Source organism: Bos javanicus, chromosome 5, assembly GCF_032452875.1.
Source record: "Bos javanicus breed banteng chromosome 5, ARS-OSU_banteng_1.0, whole genome shotgun sequence".
NCBI lineage: Eukaryota > Metazoa > Chordata > Mammalia > Artiodactyla > Bovidae > Bos > Bos javanicus.
In genome coordinates this window covers 89,057,203-89,080,008 of record NC_083872.1, presented here as the reverse complement: position 1 = coordinate 89,080,008, position 22,806 = coordinate 89,057,203, and the positions used below count along the sequence as shown (strand labels likewise).

Here is a 22,806-nt window from a genome sequence, read left to right as displayed (position 1 = left end):
AAAGCTGAGGGCCAAAGAATTGATGCTTTTGAACTGTGGTGTTGGAGAAGACTCTTGAGAGTCCCTTGGACTGCAAGAAGGTCCAACCAGTTCATCCTAAAGCAGATCAGTCCTGGGTGTTCATTGGAAGGACTGATGTTGAAGCTGAAACTCCAATACTTTGGCCACCTCATGCGAAGTGTTGACTCATTGGAAAAGATCTTGATGCTGGGAGGGATTGGAGGCAGGATGAGAGGGGGACGACAGAGGATGAGATGGCTGGATGGTATCATCAACTTGATGGACATGAGTTTGAGTAGACTCCGAGAGTTGCTGATGGACAGAAAGGCCTGGTGTGCTGTGATTCTTGGGGTTACAGAGTCGGACATGACTGAGCGACTGAACTGAATAAGTAATTAAAAAGTATGTAACTGCATTGCTAACACTAGCGAGGGGGTACTCTTTCTGCCCCCTTCTGATGTTTATGTCAGAAGCTTTCTCTATCCCTTTTATACTTTAATAAAACTTTATTACATAAAGCTCTGAGCAATCAAGAGCTTTATGTGGTCCCAGCTTGAATTCTTCAGAGGCCAAGAATCCTGGCGTCTTTCATGGTTCAGCAACAACTTTTCACTACTTAGCAGCTGTGTGACTCTCTGTGTGTGTTTCAGTTTTATCTGTAAAATGAGGATTCAAATACTTTAGAGCAGTGGTTCTCAACTGGGGGTGATTTTGCTCCCAGGAGAAATTTGACATGTCTGCAGACATTTTAGGTTGACAAAACTGGGGAGAGGGGTGTGTAACTGGCATCAGGAGGGTAGATGCCACAGATGCTAGCAAACATCCTGTGATGCACTGTGTTAGTTGCTCATTCATGCCCTACTCTTTACAACCCATGGACTGCAGCCCACCAGGCTCTCTGTCCAGGAGATCTTCTAGGCAAGGATACTGGAGTGGTTTGCCATTTCCTTCTCCAGGGAATTTTCCTGACCCAGGGATCGAACTGGGTCTCCTGCAGTGCAGGCAGATTCTTTACCAAATGAGCTACTAGAGAAGACCTTCCTACAATACAGAATATTCCAGCTCCAAATAATAGTGCCAAGGTGCAGAAACACTACCTTATGGCTCAGTTCAGTTGCTCAGTCGTGTCCAACTCTTTGCAACCTCATGGATTGCAGCATGCCATGCATCCCTGTCCATCACCAACTCCTAGAGCTTACTCAAACTCATGTCCATCGAGTCAGTGATGCTATCCAACCATCTCATCCTCTGTCATTCTCTTGTCCTCCGGCCTTCAATCTTTCCTAGTATCAGGGTCTTTTCAAGTGAGTCAGATTCTTCACATCAGGTGGCCAAAGTATCAGAGCTTCAGCTTCAGCATCAGTCCTTCCAATGAGTATTCAGGACTGATTTCCTTTAGGATGGACTGGTTGGATCTCCTTTCAGTCCAAGGGACTCAAGAGTCTTCTCCAACACCACAGTTCAAAAGCATCAATTCTTCTCGGCTCAGCTTTCTTTATGGTCCAATTCACATCTGTACATGACGACCGGAAAAACCATACCTTTGACTAGACGGACCTATGTTGGCAAGCTAAGGTCTGTGCTTTTTAATGTGCTGCCTAGGTTTGTCATAGCTTTTCTTCCAAGGAGCAAGTGTCTTTTAATTTCATGGCTGTAGTCACCGTACATAGTGATTTTGTACCCTAAGAAGTCTGTCACTGTTCCTATTTTTCCCCATGTATTTGCCATGAAGTGATGGGACCTGATGCCATTTTTTGAACATTGAGTTTTAAGCCAGCTTAGGATGACTTAAATGAGTTAATATATATGTAAACCACATATATTATATATATATTATATATATGCAAATCACATTGGCCACCTGATGCAAAGAGCTGACTCATTTGAAAAGACCCTGATGCTGGGGAAGATTGAAGGCAGAAGGGGACGACAGAGGATGAGGTGGTTGGATGGCATCATCGACTCGATGGACATGAGTTTGAGTAAGTTCCGGGAATTGGTGGACAGGGAGGCCTGGCGTGCTGCAGTTCATAGGGTTGCAGAGTTGGACATGACTGAGGGACTGAACTGAACTGAACTGAAATCACTTATAACAGTAAGCACTAAAATACTATTAGACTCAAGCATTGTGCTTTAAGTTTTACATTTTCTCATTTAATTCATATACCTACCATATTGAAGAGGTACTATTATTACCACTATTTCATAGGTAAGAAAACTGAGGCTTAGGGGTAAAGAAGGTCACTTGCCCCAAACTGCAGTTAATCAATGAAATCCAGGTTTACATGATAACAAATCCCATGCCTTTAACACTATCAAAACTGACCCCTAGATATTACATGTAAAGTAGACTCTATTTTTTAAAGGAAGTCTGCATTAAGGCCCCCTCCTAACCCCTGTATTAAGCTGTCTCCCAGTAGCCTGGATGTGAATAATTCAGGCCACTTTCCTTTTTCATTATCAAACTGGACCAACTATAACAAAGTTAATCCCAATTTTAGAAAGCCGTTTTAGAGGCTTGTCCTTTAAAAGAAATAAAATGGACTTCTTTGTAAGTGTCATCCATTGGTTCTAGTTCTTTCTTCAGTGGTAAACCTACAATGGTACCCTCAGTATTTTCAGGGCTGTGAAAATACTGGGTACATGTCACTTTACGTTTGTCCAAGCCCACAGAATGCATACCAAGACTGAACCGTAATGTAAATGACGGGCTTTGGATGTCATAGCAATGTTGGTTCTTTGACTATAACCAACACACCACTCTGAGTGATGCTGGTAACAGGGGAAGCTATGAATATGTGTTCATATACATATATTCATAGACAGATTTCCCATAAACACAAGGGCAAGTGTTAATGGGAAATCTCTGCATCAATTTTGCTGTGAAACCACTCTCAAAAAAAAAAAAAAATCCTTGCGACTTCCCTGGCAGTCCAATGGTTAAGAATTTATTTGCCTTATAATGCAGGGATGGAGAAGGCAATGGCACCCCACTCCAGTACTCTTGCCTGGAAAATCCCATGGATGGAGGAGCCTGGTGGGCTGCAGCCCATGGGGTCGCTAAGAGTTGGCACTACTGAGCAACTTCACTTTCATTTTCATGCATTGGAGAAGGCAATGGCAACCCACTCCAGTGTTCTTGCCTGGAGAATCCCAGGGACGGGGGAGCCTGGTGGGCTGCGTCTATGGGGTCGCACAGAGTCAGACACGACTGAAGTGACTTAGCAGCAGCAGCAGCAGCATAATGCAGAGAATGCAGGTTCAATCCCTGGAGGGGGAACTAAGATCCCACATGCTACGGAGCAGTTAAACCAGTGAGCCACAACTAGAGTCTATGTGCTGCACCAAAAGATCCCGCACGACACAATAATGATCCTGCATGTCATGGCTAAGATCTGACACAGCCAAATAAATTTAAAATAAACGAAACCAAAAAATGGTAACATATTCTTAGGACAACAAAAGCACAGCACATGTTGTGACAAAGAATTGTAGTGCTGTTTGGTGGAAGAAGTACAGGATGAGATGGAGACGACAGAATTTAAGGAAAGTTATGATATGGGGGAAGAACTATTATTAAAAAAAAAGAGAGACAGATGGAAATCTTTTAGAAATTAAAGAATTCGAGAGACAGGAGCACACTACACTAGGTGGTTTATTTGATTTGTTCAAGGACTCATCTTGCAAGCATTAAAGCAAGCATGGGCTTTGATTCTGGGAGCCCAGATTCACAGACTTAGGAAGACAAAAGCGAACTGTGCTCCATGTACATGGATGCAAACTAAAGGCTCGTGGTTAATCACACTGTAGTTCTAAGTGTCTACAGCCTTGCAGCCGGAAGTCACAGGTCCTTCAGGTCCTTTTGGATGCCCCAGAGGGTGTCTGCACTTTTCTTGAGTTGAGCAACCTCTTCATCCTTCAGCTTCTGGTTGATAACACTGGTTAACCCTCGAGCATTCAGGATACACGGAAGGCTCAGGAAGACTTCATTCTCAATGCCATACATGCCCTGCCAGAACAAGAAAAGCACCACGATTAAGAAATGAAACCACAGGTAAGAATGACCACAGGGCCTGGGGTTGAACAGGACGAACTGCAGGAAATTTGATAAGCATAAACTCCTTTAGTTTTTATCACTGACAGGCCTATCTATCTCTAATATTTGTATTTCAAATTTGATTTTGTACACAGAATATACAAATAGACACTATGATAAAACTAGAATGTTTTAAGTACTTTATCAAACTCATTGACACCCCTCTGCTTGTATGTCTTCAAATTAAATCACATTCAAATGTGGTTCTTATTGAACTGTTTTTCATGTAATTTTAAGTATCCTGAAAACTCTTTAGTTAAGTAGATTTTAGGTAGTAGTTGACCTACAAGGTCCAAGAAAGTAACTGGAAGTCACACAAAGGCAAGATTCTTGGAACACTCAAGAATTGCTGGGGAAAAAAAAACAAAAACAAAAACACAATTCCCCAAACACTGTACTGGTTTGTATTAAGTAATTTACCCACAGGATTAATTTAATTATGCAATTATTTTAGTACATTAATCAAGGGAGTTTAAGATTTTCTTAAATTAGCTCTGAAAGTTTTTGTACATACACCAAAGTGGAGGCAGTAAGCAAATTTTTATATATGGACTTGGCAATTATCCAGTTTCGCCATACTTGCTTGAATTTTTTTTGCCATAGTATCAAAAAGCCAAACAGCAATAACAAAAAAATCCTCAAAACATCTGATACTATGATTTATCCCCAAATACTTCTATATTTACCTCTTCTGTTTATTTCAGTCTACTGCATTTTCTCCCTTACTTTTTCACTCCTGCTGTTGACTTGCAGAAAATGAGTCAGTTATCTCAGTTTTATTTTAAAATAATCATCAATTTCTACTTAACTGTTCCATAGCTTCTGAATTAAGCTAAATTTGCTAAGGTATCAGTGCTATATACCACAAAGCCAAGCTATAGTTTACAATATACCAACTTGAAATGAAATTATTAAACTTATTCAAATAATCATCTAAGAATATGCTGAATAAGACTCAGAGTTAATATTTAATTTGGCACATTATACAAAGGAGAATTATAAAAACACATTTGATGTCTCAGCTTCTATAAACTTTTGCTCTTTTGGCCTAAGCTTCTGATAGAAAGGAACAGTTTCCATAAAACTTTGAGATGAAAAGTAACTGTGGACTGAGACATTATCTCATCCTTCTTAAAATTAATCTACTTATGGAATACTCAATGAGAAACCACCTAATATTTTGTAACAGTTTACCTTCACCATTGTTGACACTGGGTGAATCCTCGATAGATTTTTCAACATGGATTCAATAAGATCAGCCACACTTAATCCAATAGCCCAGTTGGTATATCCTTTTAGCTTGATGACTTCATAGGCACTAAGGAAAAAAAAACCCATTAAGGAGATAATTGACCAGATGCTTTGGTGGTTTGATTCCTGCTGTCTCTTAACTCTGTCATCCTGAGAACATGATTTAGACTACCTGTCTCAGGGTCCACTTCTGTAAAATAAGGGTAACAATGGTATCTACTTCATAAGTTTGTTAAATGAGTTAATATATATGTAAAATATTTAAAACTACATGGTTGGTACTATGTAAACGCTTTGACAAATTTAAGTAGTTTATTGTATAAATAGCCATTTTTAAAATTACATTGGTAGCATGTACATTTTGCAACCAATCTTATTTATAAACACAAATATTTCCAAAGATACTAATAAAATCAGGGAACAATGAAAGTAAAGGAACCTTCACATTCACATTCAAAGGACAAATTACACCTTGATTTTCAGGTCCCTTTGAGGCCACTGATCACTGTCACCTAAAATGCGACGACCAACAACTTAAGAGCAAAGTGATGTCAAAACCTTGTAGACAACTATCTGAGCACAAATTACATACACTCTGAACCCACAAAGGCACTTGGACTTGAGAATTAGGTGGCAGGAGTAACTGAGCACTAGAAAAATGGGACTTAACGCAATGTATCACTAATTAAAAGACCTTGGGTGAGCTACACTGGGTTTATCTTCATGAAATCCTAAGAACTCTTTCAACTTTTTAAAGATCCTTTTTCTCCATATACAGGTCAAATTCTTGGGGGGAAAAAAAGTCTTTAAAATTGAACTAAATGAAACGATTCCATATTTGAGAAAACAGACTTATAAACACCTTCTTAAGACTTTGTAGAGGAGAAAACTGAGATTCAGCTTAAAAGTTAAATGGCTTCCCAATATTATACAACGTCAAAAGACCCATAATTTCAATCTAAGCCCACAGTCTTTACTCTGGTCCAAAATGATACCTTATTTTATGATAAACATGAGGGCCCATAGAGAGAATGGTTAGTCACAAAAGGCAGTTTTAAAAAAACAGGGGAAAGGGGACATCCTCGGTTGGGTATGGAGAGACACTGAATCAATGTTCAAGCTGCTGATTGCTAATAGCTTGAAAACTATTAACAATCAATCAGTAGGTATCATTTTAGTCAATTATGACACAACAGTGCCTAGGTTTAGTTTTCTAAATAAGCCACCTCTGTCATCTGTGAATTCCATGTTTCACTCCTATTACAACAGAATTTCTCTGGAAAAATATTTGCTTTCCCTAGGGGCACCAGCATAGCAAGTTTGACCAGTGTTAAGTCAGCCTTGCCTCTTTCAGAAGGTAACAGCTGCATATTTGCTATGCTGAGTCTATCTAAAAGAAAAAATAATTAAAAAATGAAAAAAAAGGGGAAAAAAACCACTCTCCCTCAAACAAACAAAAAAAAGAGTAAATTTTTTTTTAAAAAGGAAAACAAAATTTTGGAAAAAGTTTATCTGAATAGGCAGCCATGGAAAGTGTTCTCGATTTTGTCTGAGATGATATTGTCTTAAATCAAGCCCCCCTCCCCCCCGCTTACCTCTCAACCACCATCTTATGCACTTCCTTCCAATTTTCACTATCATTGTCTGTTCCCATTTCTGGATTGAGTTCCTGGAGAGAAACGCCTGCCACATTCACTCCACTCCACACAGCCACTATTGGGGGTGGGGGAAAGATAAGTATTTTATCTCTGACATTGTTTTTAAAAAATCTTTCCTTCTCTTAGTTCAGATTTCACCCTTGATGCAAGTTACCCACTAACTGCTCCAATGACAATTCACTCCAATTCACTTCCCCCCAGAGACTAACATTTGCCTTCAAATCTGACCTTTAACCTTTCAACCATTTTGATGCAAACAGAATTGCTGTGTCAGACTAACAGGCATTATGAAATTCTTCCCTTTCTGTGGGTTTGTGAAATCGTGAGGGACTCTAGTTCGGGACTATCCTAAACTCTGGGTTTGAGAAATTCTGAACTTTCCACCTGCTTATATTTTAAAAAATAAGTAACAATTTTAAGACCCAATTCTTACACTACCAAAGTTCACTCTACCAGAATTACACTACTAATTTTTCAAAGAAAAATGTACACCTTAACCTTTAGGGAGAAAATAGCCCCTTGCATATTGGACAGAGGTGGATTTAGTAAAACCAATATTATCATTATGTCTTAGATTATTACAGTTTTATACAATAAGCCTATTCAATGTATAATATTCAATGTTTAAGATGAAATGATGGAATTAGAATGTTTCAAAACTATCATAGTAATAATTTTTAACTATTTTTAAACCATTATTATCTAAATAATATTTAACTAAGAATCATTTGTGGATACTAAACTTATGAGGCAATAAACTGATAAGGAATCAGATATTTACCTAGTCAGTATCAAAGTATTCTCTCACAATTACTTATCTATAATGTGATGTATGCGAAAATATAAACTACAATTAAAAACAAACAAAAAATTCAGAATGGCAAGAACAATATCCTAGTTCACAGCAAACACTGCGTTTTGTTTTGTTTTTTACCGCTTGAGTCGCCATGTTCCCCCAAAATCCATCCGTGGCAGCTGCTGGGATGAATGCCAAGTTTTTCAGCCATAAGGTAGCGAAATCTAGCAGAATCCAGGTTACATCCACTCCCAATCACACGGTGCTTGGGTAATCCACTTAGTTTCCAGGTAACATATGTGAGAATATCCACTAAAATTTTTTAAAATAATATATGTAAGTACATCAAAACTGATGTCAACTGCTATGTCAAGCAGTGGTGCCCTGGTTTTCTCCTCTCCCCTCTGCTCCATCCCCCAAATGAGATGTGGCCAGAAAGATGTGAATATTTGACTTTTCGGAATTAGGGACCATGGGGACTAGAAAGATAAGAAAAATTTTTAAGCTGTATAGTCAAGAGATTGTAAAACATGGAAAATGCAATATTGTGGTTTTAATCTACATTATCATTGGAAACAAGAATATATGAGTCCTGCAGATTAATTTACTATATATGGAAAGAAAGAGAAAAAGGGCTGAATTCGATCATCACTTAAATTTCTTCCAATTCTAACATTCCAGGATTGTAACAACTGTTTTCAGAAACCGAAAGCTATAGGTTACTAAACAACCAAGGCACGCGGCTTAAAGTTACCTTTGCGAACAAGACAGTACTCAGTAAACAATTAGAGGAAATGGCAACCCACTCCAGTGTTCTTGCCTGGAGAATCCCAGGGACGGGGGAGCCTAGTGTGCTGCCGTCTATGGGGTCGCACAGAGTTGGACACGACTGAAGTGACTTAGCAGCAGCAGCAGCAGTATTTAACAGAAAGAATTTAATGACAGAGCCTTTATTCTGGTGTGGCACAGAGGTAAAACCTGCCGGGCTAGAGAAGAGCAGAGCATTTATACAGGCTAAGCTGTAAAAAGTAGGAAAATGTGCACACCAGGAAGGCAAGTCTCCACCTCCACTCTCATATACAGACACTGGATGAGATATTTTAAGGTCATTTTGGCCTGGATATTATAACCTCTTCCTTGGCAACACTGACTCAGTAGGAGTGACTCCCTGGAGACTTAAGACTTTGAAGCTATACCTGGAAAAGTTGTATAACCAGTTAATAATGTCTGCCTTAAGCACAGGATGTAGCAACTTCATATGTGTCTGCTGTCTGTCATTCATGCTCTGCATCTATTTGCCACTCTCTATTTATGAGAAATTTTAGATACAAGGTTGACCAGGAAACTCCAAGCCAAGATGGTCTTGCTGGCTCCAAACTCTCAATATCCCATAAACTGTAAGGACTTTCCTGGCTCCTACAATGTTTCTCTAAGTGAAGTATCAGAGATAATCAGCTTTACCATTTAACAACATATTTATCTACTGTGCTTACCAATAAAAAGTAAGTTTGGTGGCAAACTATAGGCAAAAGAAGTGTGAAACAGTGAATTTTGACTCTTTGGGCTGAAAAAGTACAATTCTTTCTAATCAGAAATTTTAAGTTACAACATTTGGTGTTAAACATGTTATTTGTCCATCAACAGGCTATTTTCCATCTTTAAACCTAGACTAATTAATGGCTTTCTTTAATTCCTTAAAAAAAAAAAAAATCAGTCAACTTAATTTTCAAGAATTTTAGAAGACTAAAGTGCATTTTCTGGAAAACAGATGATCAAATATGCTAAAATACTTCTTCCAAACTGGGGCCACATTCAAATTTTGTATCCCAGTATAATCTTGATAGAAAATTTTAAAATCTTTTAGACTTTCCAACAAACCCAGATAAAATAAGGAGATGAAACTGTTTTATATAAAACTCTTCTCACATTCTTCAGCATGTGGCCTGGGAATGTGCCAGTGGTTTTGTAAACATCACTCTCTGTGGCCAATTAACGGAAGACACGTGAATTGCTTAGGCCAAACACCAGAAAAGACTTTTTATAAGTTAAAAAAGGGGAAAAAAAAAAAAGGAAAAGAAAAAAAAAATCCCAAAGTACTGTATTGAACAGAACTGAACCTTAAGGCATCACAATGATACCTGGGTTGGAAACCACAATGATGATGCAGTCAGGACTGTACTTGACGATCTGAGGAATGATGAACTTGAAGACGTTAACGTTCCTTTGCACCAAATTCAGGCGACTCTCCCCTTCTTGCTGGCGAACTCCTGCAGTTACCACCACGATCTTGGAATTGGCAGTGACAGAGTAATCTTGAAGGAGAGGGGAGAAAAGGACTTCACATACAACTCTGCATCAAAACATGCCGTATGAGGTGCTCTAGGGACCCAAACATACGTAAGCTCATGGAACGTATGTGAGGAACGTTACGTGAGAATTACATTTTCTGTATAACGTGTTGAGTTGCAACACCAGTGTTTCATGGCTTCTTCCTTCTTGAGTGATATGGAACCATTCCGACCATAACACTGGCTCAGAAAATGAACCCAGGAAACACAGACAGCCTTAAATTATGTTTCTTGCTAACAGATTCAAAATCCTATTGGCTTTAGAGAATACTGGATTGTCAGTAATAACACAAAGTATAAACAGTGAATGCAAAGTTCAACTGGCAGTCATCCAACAAAAAAGCAATTGGAAGGTAACTGTAGACTTGTAATGTTAATTCAATCTGTGAAGGCAAAGGAAGGCACTCAAGTGTTTGTTCTTGGCTAAAATTTAATTTCTAATACTCAATATTTTAAATAAGCTTATTGTTTTTAGCAATGAGTTTCTCTAGAGAGTATTTTATTTTTTTCCCCAAGCAAGTGAATCCTTTCTCAAATTACAGACATTTTGATTTGGTATGGTCATTAGACTCAATACTTATGGATGACTCATACAATTAAACCATGTTGCTATGTGACTTTTGACAGTTACTAATAATTTATCAGCTTCCTCTTCCATAAAACGGGGGTAATAGGACCCACTTTTCACAGGGCTGCAGTGAAGATGAGACATGCAACAAGTTTCACAGTACCCAGAATGCTAATAATTCAGTAAGTAACAGCTACTTATTATTAGTAGTGGACTTGCCCTGTGGCTCAGATGGTAAAGAATCTGCCCGCAATGCAGGAGACCCTGGTTCGATCTCTGGGTTGGGAAGATCCCCTGGAGAATGGAATGGCAACCCATTCCAGTATTCTTGCCTGGAAAATCCCGTGGACAGAGGACCCTGGGGGGCTACAGAGGAGTCCATGCAGTTGCAAAGAGTTGGACATGACTGAGTGATTGACACATACACTATTAGTAGTAGTATTGTTAGAAATTATTTTGGAGGCTGGACATTACTCTATCTGTAGGCACAGCCGTATTACTGCATAAATGCATTAATCCAGAACAAAGATGGCTAGAATACGAATTTATTTAGTTTCTTTGAGACACTCAAAATTATTTTGTGCAAATATTTCTTCGGATTTAAAACATCCCTGTTCTCAAGTATGTGTAAGCAAGCATTTGGATCCAATTTCCTAAAATGTTATGCACTGTATGTGTGCAAGGCACCAGGGAGAGGCTTTACAGAGATAACAATTATGATTGTCCCTGAGGATGAACTGGACCCAGAAGGAAACAAGAAACTGCTGACATTAGATTCACCAGGATGGGAAAACCTGTTTTCTCTCAGGGAGTGAGGATATCAATTTATTATTTGATCACTTCAGGCATGAAAGGAGCCTACCTTTGTCTGCCACAATTTTTGGTGTCTGAAGGAATAAGCTCCCGTGCTGCAGGTCCATCATTTCTCCTTTGAGTTTATCTTCCAAAACATCCACAAGAGCAAGCTCGTCAGTCAGAGACTATAAACACAAAAGGAGCTGTTAGGACCCCAAGCTACTCAAGGACACCTCAATTCACAGTATTTCAGTCAAATACCCTTGAAATGGGAATGCCCAATGTCTAAAAACTTAGGGAAGAATTTTTAAAATGGAATTAGGTGTGCTTTCAACAATTTGATGAGGGAAAGTTTTGAATAATGAACTATTAATATTTGATGCCATTTTTTTAAAAAAGAATTTCACCTCTAGTGCTCAATGGACATTCAGTGAGCTTGATATAATTAAGAAGCTAAACGTGCAAGTATTGTGGTTCAACAGTGGTCTCAGGGTGCTCAAGTCTTCATATTAAAGGGGAGTGACGGTAAAAAAAAAAAAAAAAGAGACTCGCAAAGGGCTAGAAACAGTTTTGGGCACTGTGTCCATCCTGAAGGTCACTCCTAGTTTGGAGGGATTTAGAGAGGGCAGATTTCATTTAAAACAAGAGGCTGAATTCACTTCAGAGCAGGCTTTGAAGGCCTGCTTGAAGCTAGGAACCCTCAGGTTGGCTCTGACCAACTTGAATTTCCTGCTGATGAAAGAGTCAGGGGCACAGGGCTCCAAGGCTAGTGAATTCTCCATACATTTTCAAGACCAACTTGGTCAGTCTCAATGTTTTTTTATTTTCTATTCCGACTGTCATCTTGTGCCATCCATCCCAAGTAATACCCTCAATCAATCATCCTGTCTGCTTTTCAGCAAGTCCTCAATCTTTTCTTCTCAGGAAAAGGGAGCTGTTATCTGTTGTTCAGTCGCTCAGCTGTGTCTGACTCTGCGGCCCCACGGACTGAAGCATGTCAGGCTTTCCTGTCCTTTACCACCTCCTGCAGTTTGCTCAGATTCACGTGCATTAAGTCAGTGATGTTATCTAACCACCTAATTCTCTACCACCCCCTTCTCCTTTTGCCTTCAATCTTTCCCAGCATCAGAGTCTTTTCCAGTGAATCAACTCTTTGCATCAAGAGATCTAGTTGTGTTTAAATAACCTTTCAGCTTTTAACATCGGTATGCCTCCAATGCAGAAGGCACAGGTTTGATCCTTGGTCAGGGAACTAAGACCCTGCATGCCGTGCAACATGGCCCAAAAACTTAAAAAATAAATAAGTCAGTTGTCTTGTGAAAACTCATAATTTACAAACTCTGTTTTTTTTTTTTAAATTATATTTTTGACCATGCCCTATAGCATGTGGGATCTTAGTTCCCCAACCAGGGGTCAAACCCATGACTCCTACACTGGGAACATGGGAGTCTTAACCACTGGACCACCAGGGAAGTCCCTACAAACTCTTAAATAAAAGTAATTACCCTTCCCATTGACCTATCACCCAAATCCTGGCCTTTATTGCTTTTCAGGCTGTTAGCAAAATAATTAGCCTAGTAATTATTAGAAATGATCCACAACAATGTAGAACTTAATATAGTTCCTTTATTATGAGGAACTATCCTCTGTGAAGGATAGTTTGATAAGTTATGTAAAGGGAAAAAAGTATAAAGTAACTCAGGTTCAGAAAGTGCTTTCAAGGCTAAGATAAAATAATCCATGTGGAATTGGGAGGGGTCAGGAAGGCTCTGCGCAGCAGAGGGGGAGACAGAGGAAGAGAGGTGAGGTGGCCAATAAGAAAACTTGCCCCAGTTAACTTGCCAGCAAAGCAGGTCCTGCTCCAGGTAGGAGCCTAGGAATAAAGACTGTCACCTGTTTCTAGAAAACCAGTGTCGGCTGGCCTGAAGCAGCGAGCTACAATAGGCTTGCTTGGGAGGGTTTCTCTGAGACTCAAACTTCCATGCGACTGAATGCATTCTTACTTCTAAGCAGTTGATTCACTTGCCAACTTCAAAGGACCCTTTTATGACCTGGGGGTCGCTTTGTTGTTGCTCAGTCATGGAGTCGTGTTGGACTCTTTGTGACCCCATGGACTGCAGCACGCCAGGCTTCCCTGTCAAGTATTTTCTCCTTCCATGTATGTCAAATGCAGGCATTAATGTTCACCCCTTTTCACTTACATATGTTTTTAACACTTAAAATGGTTTCGTTCCTCTGCAAGATCACACAAAGCCCTCGCTTGTGTTTCTGGAGCCCTAAATTCATTCCAGAGAACTTCATAACCATTCCTTTCAGGTGCCAAGTACTGGGGATGTCACTCTTATTTTGGGGACATCACATGTGCGCTGTTGAAGTCAAGGGGCACAACAATTGGGGGCTTAAGTGGAAAAGGATGTCACAGGATCTCAGATCCTCTGTTTTGTTTCAGTGGGTAGAGAATTGGCGGAGAAGTGCATAGTCAGCTGGCAAGGAAGGAAGAGATCCAACACTTGGAGAAAATAATTGCAGCGCTGAATTTAGCTGCATTTATGTGACTGAATATCCTCCCAGTGGGAGGCAGGCAAACGAAGATGTGTGACTAAGTACTGACACTTGGGCTTAAATAAATCTTTCTGTATTCACATAGTGTATACTAGCCAATGAATTTACCACATGTATATTCCACTTAAGCTGCATATTTTAAAATGATCAATACATCAAGACTTAGATTAACTGCAAAAGCACTAACTCATTGAGGAACAAGATCAGTTAGAAGCCAGGAACAACATTTGTTGATAGCGTGTTTAACATAAGACACAAATGGTCTCTTTGGACTTTCCTGGTGGTTCAGTGGTGAAGACTCTGTACTTCCACTATAGTGGACACAGGTTCAAACCCTGGTTGAGAAACTAAGATCCTGAATGCTGGACGGCTTGGCCAAAAAAAAAAAATATCTCTTAATCTAAGTCCTGTGTGGACCAGACATAGCCACAACCTACCTCTTGGTCCCCGAGCTAGCAAGCTGTTGTTTTTGTTGCTGTTTAGTTGCTAAGTCACATCCAACTCTGCTACCAGTGCCTTAATATTTGATGGCTGCATTCTGCATTTTTATATTCAAGTGTTTAGTCTGCATGACATTTTGTGGGAGGAAAAGGTATAACTTTTCCCAAATAGCTAAATGGACAAGCACCGCTTATTCAATAATTTGTTTTTCTTCTCTGGCATGTCACTTTGTATTAAATATTCTTTGGTTTTGTGTCTGGGTTTTGAGTCTGTTCCATTAGCCTGTCTATGCTTGTACAAACACCAAACTCTAATTAAGTTTCACTTTTAGGCCAAGTCTTGCACTGCAAAAACTACATTGCAGTATGTCTGTAATTACATTGCTCTGTATGCTGTGCTTGTAGAAGAATGTGACTACAGCTGACTGACAGACATTCAAGCCAAAAACAGCTGGTCAGAGGCTAAGGGCAGAATAATCACATGGACACTCTATATGACCTTGACAACGTGATGGGGTCTTGGCAGCCAAAGCACATACCTTATGATTGGTAGGGGCGACAGCAGAAACCATGAAAAAGGAAAAGCTCTGATCAAAATTTGACCAGACATAAGTGCCATTTCTTAGTAAGAGGAATATCCATTATTTAATACACGTTCACTACTCAATGTGCCAGGCATTATTCTACTAGTGAGGACTATAGTAATGAACAAATCTGACAAGGTTCCTGCTCTCATGGAATGTACCAGGAAGGGGAGAGGAGTGAAGCAAACAATTTAAGATGGTTCTGATCACGGAAATGCTATAAACAGTGCTAGGCAAAATGAAGTTAAGGAAATGGAAGGAAGCTTACTTGGTATTGGATGATCAAGGAAGACCAGTACGCAAAGCCTGATATGAACGACAGGAGGGAGTTAACTCTGATGATCCAAGGCAGTCATTCCAGAGGAAGGGAAATCAAGTTCTAAAAGGGTTTAAAGGACTTCCCTGGTAGTTAAGAATCTGCCTCCCATGCAGGGGGTGCAGGTTCGATCCCTGGTCAGGGAACTAAGATCCCACATGCCACAGAGCCACTAAGCTCATGCACTGCAACCACTGAGCCCATGCAATCCAGAGACCATGTGCCACAGCTAGAGAGCCTACACTACAACAAAAGATCCTGCAGGCTGCAACTAGGACATGACACAGCCAAGTAAATGAAGTAATTTTAAAAATACTTTTTAAAAATAAAAAGGTTTAAGCCATAGGCTTCCCTGGTGGCTCAGACAAAATAATCTGCCTGCAGTGTAGCAGACCCAGGTTCGATCCCTGGGTTGGGAAGATCCCCTGGAGAAGGAAATGGCAACCCACTCCAGTTTTCTTGCCTGGAGAATTCCATGGACAGAGGAGCCTAGTGGGCTACAGTCCTTGGGGTTGCAAAGAGTTGGACACGACTGAGTGGCTAATACTGAAGCCACGATGATCTTAGTGCTTTGAAGAGGGGAGAAGGTAAGAGATGAAGTCAGAGGTGGCACCAGCCACCGCACAGCACTGGAAGGAATCCACAACATTCTGAATGGTACCCCCTGGAGGTGCACACCCTGCCTTGCTCTGAGAGACAGGCAGAGAAAAGATCCTCCCTGTATTTCATTTATGTGTGCAGTTCTAAGCGGGGAGCTATTTTTATAAAAGCTCACTATGGTTTCCATGTTGGCTATTAGGATGTGGAAAATGGGCAAGAGAAGCAGAAAACATCAGCACCTTTGTCACGGTGGAGGCTGGACTCTGGTGCCTCCATGAGCCCAGTCAAGGTACGGACCTTCTCAGCCAATCTCATGCCCTAGCTCATCCCCTTTCTGGGCCAAAGCACTGTGTATCCTCTGTAAACCACATCAGGGATATAAGATCTCTGAGATCTTAATCAAGGCACTTAATCTTTCTGAGTTTATGTTTTTCCACCAATAGTATAGAGATGACAACATTCCCTAGAAATTTTGTAGAGGAATAAAGTAACATATAGATACTTAACAAAATAGAATTGGCTAGTTCCCTTTCTCTCTCTCTCTCTTTTTGGGTATCTTTCTTATTAAAGGAGTGGGGCTTATAATCCTTACCAAACAGTAATAACAACTTTGACTCTAATCCTTCCCCGTTACAAGAAGATTTAAACATTTTTAATTAGTAAAATGGTCTTTGAACAAGGCAGTCCTTCCTTCACAGAAGCTCAGCTGAAAGATTCCTACTGTGCTAGGGGCCTGGTTGGTTCTCAAGCACTTGAATTGGGCCAAAGTATTATATAACAGCAGAGTCTCAATTACATTATTTATCAAAGAGGACTTTGAATTTACAATTGAAACAATCAGAGAGGTTCCGAGAGAATCATGATAGCTCAGATATATTGCTGATTTCCTAAAATGTCCAAGGTTTGGGTTTAGCTTAAGGAATGGAAAATCTTTAATACTCTATAACGAGGAAGAACCTGGAAAAAAATATACATATATATATGTATAACTGAATCAGTTTGCTGTACACTTGAAACTAGCACAACATTGTAAACCAACTATACTTCAATTAAAGGAAAAAATTGTCTTTAATTGCCCCCATACTAGCATAGAATAATAAGAAATGGCAGAGTTACTGTGGTTAAGAGTTCAGAGTCTGGGCTCAAATACAGCTCAACCATTACCAACTGTGTGATAACAGGTAGGCCACTTAATCTAGTCAAGCCTCAACTACTGTATCTGGAAACAGGATATGAACAGTTTCCATTTGTTGAGATTACTGTTTAAATAAAGCATTTTAAACAAAACACTTAAAACATGGTACACAGTAAATATTTTAAAAGAAAAGTAAGCTGGAATATTTTTTTCCATTTTTATTGGTATGAATGGTAAACATTAAATTGTGATTATTTAATTCCCCTGTAATTTGGGGAGCAGCTATTCTCCTAAATTAGGGAAACCTAGTCAGAAATTAAACCAGCCAGAAAAAATGCAAAAGAATAAAACTTTAATTGGCATGCACTACACATTTTAGTTGATTTCTCTGATGATTTTCTTCCTCAGTGAAAAAATTCTGAAGATTCAGAATTTGCCCCTTTAGAATTTAAATTCTGTAGATAGAAATACGCTCAGCTAGGAGTTATTCCAGCAGCCTTCGCATACAGTACAAAAAGACAGTGTGTTTTACCGAAGGCCCAGCAGCATTTTTTGAGGCAGGGGTTCCCCCTAAAAAACATTTAAGACAGCCTTCAGAAAGTATATCCATCAGTTCAATGAATAAGGAGAGGAGGCAAACTAAAAGTCTATGGAGGTATGTGGGGAAATAAAATCTAGAGGAGTGGAAGGTGTTAGAAGCATGTTATCAGTATTAAAGCTTCTGATGTTGATAACTGAACTGATTATGTTAGAATATGTCCTATTCCGAGGAAAAGTACTCAGACAGAAGGAAATGAAAGGCGTATCTGCATTTATTCTCAACGGGTTCAGAAAAAAAGCCCCATATGCACATGTGCACACACACGCATACACCCATACACACAGGCACACACTTGTGTGCACACACAAACAGAAATACATTAAGAATTGGTAAATCTGGGTGAAATGAATATGAAGGTTTTACTTTTTAAAAAATATTCTTGCAAATTTTCTGTAAATTTGAAATTACTTTAAAATTAAACAACTGACTGAAGGTTTGAGGGGAATAATATAGGATATTTCCATGACCTCAAAAAGCAACTGTGCTGATAACGAGGCAAGATAACATTACACACCTCCTGATGTGATGCATTGGGAAGGACAGGCCATCACCTGGTCATAATGTCACCCCTAATATAACCTGAACTCAGTTACAAACATCAGACCAACATAAATCGAGGGGCATCCTACAAAACTGATGTCTCTACAAACTCACCAGTAACATGAGAGATGAAGGAAGGCTAGGTTCCAGGTTAAGGAAGAATAAAGAGACACGACAAGTATATAAAAATATGATCTTGGACTAGGGGAGAAAAAATATGATTCTGATAACTGGAGAACTATAATCTGGGTACTGTATAATAGATAATAGTGTTTAATCAGTGTTACTGAGAACAGTAAGTCTATTGTATCAGATAAGAATGTCATTCTCTCAGGAAATATTTGCTAATGTGTTTAAAGATAAAGTATTACCAGGTCTACAACTTATGTTGATGTATGGCAAAACCAAGACAATATTGTAAAGTAAAAAAAAAATAATAATAATAAATTAAAATAAATAAACAACAGGAGAAACTTAATTTTCTTTAAAAAAAAATTTTTTTTTCAGGGGAAAAAAAAAAACCTTTTAAAGATACAGTCAAATTCTCAAAAGCCTAAAGAGATTGCATACAGATGATGAAACTACCTATCACGTATGAAGTTTCGAAAGTACCTTTCCCAGAATGCTGATGGCACATGCCATACCAACTTGTCCAACACCCACTACAGTGATCTTATTGTTTGGGATCCTTGTCTCTTCTTCTGCAACTGGTGCAATCAATTTTTCCTTAAGAGTTGCCATTGTGCCCTGAAAGAAAACAATCAAAATATGATACATGTATCCACCTGAGAAACAGGAAGGGGAACTTGTAATGTTACTGTTGCAAGTTTGAATTGAAACACATTTTTAAAATGAGCTTAATGGTATTCCAGAACACAGAGTTTCTTTAAAAAAAAAAAAAAAGTGACCCACTAACAAAAATTAAAGACAAAAATCTCAATGAAGCCCATTAGAGTTTGGGTTCTTCTCTTCAGTCTATGACTATCTAGCAGTATTTAACAAAGCTGTAATAACTGTCTTCTGGCTATTCATTTACTGTATAAACAACATTTATATTTAGATTAGCTGACTGGTTTCCATGCTCCCTACAAAATATTTATTTACGTTAGGGCCCAGTATTAACCCATATTTAAGCTTGGTTTAAAAGAGCTACTTATGAATATAATTTCTACTACCAATGGTTATTATCACTCTTAGAAGATAGGGACCAACTGGTTTGTCTATTTTCTTCTTCTACTGAGGCCTCACTGACGACAAAGTAGTGACAAATAATGTTTGCATAAAATCTGTAAAACTTATTACTTTGAATTCCTTTTAGTGTGCCTTGGAAGCTTACTGGAAGGTGGGTAGATACTCAATACATTTTCCCCCAAGGGGACCACAGAAGGAAAACACCAGCCTTTGAGCCAGTTTCTTTCCAGCCATTAAAGTAAAAAAAAAAAAAAATTAAAGTTAAAAAAAAAAAAAAAGGAAACTGTTAGGAAGCATTTATACAAGTAACACCAATTGTATCTGTGTCATCAGGTTATCAGGTGAGTTTTCTGGATAAATAAAACAAATGGTGAAACTTACTGTATCAATCTGCATTCTTAAAGAGAGGCTTCAGATGATATTTTTTTAAAAAGCCCTTTCTTCAAAATTAAGTATCATTTAAAATTATAACCCATTAAAATGTCTATTATTTATGTCTGCCTTTTACTTTTGCTGCAGACAGCCACGTGGCAGGGCAAGGTCCCTCTTTCAAATTGTAGGGCTGCTTCCCAGTCTCTTTTTTTGTTTCTCATCTGCAAAGGACTAAGTAACAAAACCTGGTTGAGTAATTGTATATATTAGGTAAGAGTCAGTAAGACTCCTAGTTGGAATAAAGTTACTTGAATTTGGAGACAACTGTTTTGTTCTATAGCTATTTTCCCCCAAAAAACATTCCCCCCCAGGTCATTAGGGTCTATACTGGGAGATTGTTTTGCCTTTCCAAAGCACATTGGCAGTTTTCTCCTGGATACTAGAGAAAAAAGAAATATACAATGGTGTGCAAATGTTTCCACAAATAGATGACCTTGCAGTGAAATTTACACGTCCTGCATTTTGAGCAGAATCCGAAGAATGAATGCTGCCTCTCCTGCTGAACTGAGATACAAACGCATAGTTTCTCTTCATCATGGCATTTTTACTAATTGGTTTAAGATGTTCTAGGTATAGAGGATCCAGCAAAGCAGTGGAAAATAAAAATCCATAAAGACTGCTCTAGAAATACAGATTAGTTGATCAGACAGACCTTTTAAACTATCTGGGGAATTTCAGAAATGACATTGTAGAGGCTTGAACCAGTACAGATTTTCTTTCAGATCTTTCTACAGAAATGTGATTTAATTTTTTTTTTTTTCTTTAACAGGGGTTTTTTAATAGGGTTGTAAGACATGACAAGAAAATGTTTTATATCATACACAGGCCTGTCTCAAGATCAGTGGAGGCTTTTAAGGGCAAAGAATGAAAATCAGGGTAAAAATAATCGATATTTGGTCCTTTTCATCCCCATGTTCCTGCCCCTTCTGTGGATATAAATCACTAGAAAAGAACCCGTGCCTTAAGTTCAGAACAAAGCTCCACTTTGCAGACTATCTCGATTCTAACCTTTTAAACAGCCAATTTTTGCCCTGCAATTCTTCCACTGAGAGCCGGCTCTCCCCTCCCCCGCTCCATCCCTCCAGCTCGCATTGCCGGCCGCCCACGAGCCACCTCTTCCTCTTCGCGCCGCAGCGCTGAGCTCAGGTCACCAGGGGAGGCAGCCACCACGGATCTCCCCAGAAAAGGTCTCCAGCGGGGAAAAATCTAGGCTTTTCTAAACTCTCAACACCCAAAGCCGGTAAATAAACAGCATCCGAAGCATCAAGGGGAAAAAAAGGCCAGAAACGAGCCGGCCCATCGCTCCAGGAAGGGCTGGGGAGAGGCTAAGGGCAGGGCCAAGATCAACCTTCACTCTCATCCCCGAAAAGCCGGGCCTTTCTCCAGGCCCAAGGTGGTGAGCGCCAACAACCACCCCACCCCCCAGCTTCACGGGTCGCCTGGCCGCCTTTCCCTCCCCCGGCTCCTCCGGCACGTGTCCGGGCGCCCGCCAGCAGGCACCGAGGGTGATGCGGCCGCCATGAACCCATCAAGGACACGTAGAACCGGGATGTAGCCGCAAGGGCAACAAATCCGTCCCCCGGGAGGGCACAGGCTGGCCGGGAGCTGCGATGAGCGGCCGACACAGCCCAGAGATCGGGCGCAGGCCCTTGGCTCCGTCGGGTCCCCCCAGCCCCGGGACAGGGCCCCCGCCCCAACCCGATCCGGATGCTCAGGGCTCCAGGCCCGCGAGCTCAGATGTCCTTCCTGGTCCTTCCCCCGCTGAGTCTTGCTGCACAAGTCCCACCAGGTCTTTCCGCAAAGCCAGGATGCAGGGTCCCAGCAGAAACCTACCAGGGGAGAGAAAGTTCTCCAGAGAGTGATAAGGGCTGCACGAAGACAAAGTCAGCAGCGTGCGTCTCCTCCGGCGCAGGATCCGCAAGGAGGGAGGAAGAGCAGGCGGGACCCGCCCCTTGGCCGCCTCCGAGCTTCCTCTATTGTGATTGGAAACCCGAGCACCGCCCACCCCTCCCCTCGGCTCGCTCAATCCTCTTCAAGGACAAGGGCTCGGGTGCGCCCACGCCCTCCCTCGGCCTAATTGAGGAGGTCACCTTCTGGCCGCTAATGCGGCCGCGGTCACTGCTAGCCTCCGGGCTTAAAGACTCCTGCACACAGAGGGTGCGTTATTTCTGAAACCTGGCCGTCTTCAACCCTTTGGACTCTCACGCTCTTGATTGGATAAATTTAGTCCCAGTAGTAGTACATTTCTCTTTAGCATTCCAGGTCAACTTTAGAGGACCACTCTTATAATCTGAGATGCTGCTGGTGTGTGTTATTGCTCTGGAATAATACTCCTGCTTCTGGATGTTTTTAAAAATAAAGCTAGACTTTCATTTCTTCTCATCTCTGATATAAAGTTCTTTTGATGTAAGGGTTTTTCCCACCTTAACTCAGCAAATACGCAATAATTGCCTACTGATGGCTCAGGGGTAAAGAATTCGCCTGCTAATACAGGAGATGCAAGAGAGGCAGGTTTGATCTCTGGGTTGGAAAGGTGCCTTGGAGGAGGAAATGGAAATGGCAACCCACTCCAGTATTCTTGCCTGAAAAATTCCTTGGACAGAGAAACCTGGCAGGCTACAGTCCACCGGGTCACAAAGAGTCACAACTGAGCATGTGTGTGTGTGTGTGCACACACACACACGTACAAACACACACTTGCTTGTGAAGTCAGTGAGGCCTAGTGCCTGCATTTTAAAGTTCTCTACCAATCTGTATAGTCTCAAGGGCATATAATTGGGCCACTAGTGAGTGAAATGCAGTTTCTCTTAGTCCCTGAGCGACTCCAAGGCTTCATGTGTTCATTCACTCTGTGTCTCCAACACCCAGCCCCGTGCCTGGTACCTCAGTACAG

General features: G+C 40.3%; 1 protein-coding gene across 1 annotated transcript; it reads right to left on the bottom strand.

Annotated features, from left to right (window-relative positions):
- Positions 1-3,637: 3,637 nt before the first annotated feature.
- LDHB (lactate dehydrogenase B) lies at positions 3,638-22,044 on the bottom strand. The gene is made up of 8 exons (XM_061417668.1): positions 21,747-22,044; positions 18,903-19,037; positions 11,580-11,697; positions 9,940-10,113; positions 7,940-8,113; positions 6,943-7,060; positions 5,291-5,414; positions 3,638-4,009 (listed from the first exon to the last, which is right to left on the bottom strand). Exons 2-8 carry the CDS (start codon positions 19,029-19,031, stop codon positions 3,842-3,844), a joined length of 1,005 nt encoding a protein of 334 aa, XP_061273652.1. The 5' UTR covers positions 19,032-19,037; positions 21,747-22,044; the 3' UTR covers positions 3,638-3,841.
- Between the last annotated feature and the right edge of the window lie 762 nt (positions 22,045-22,806).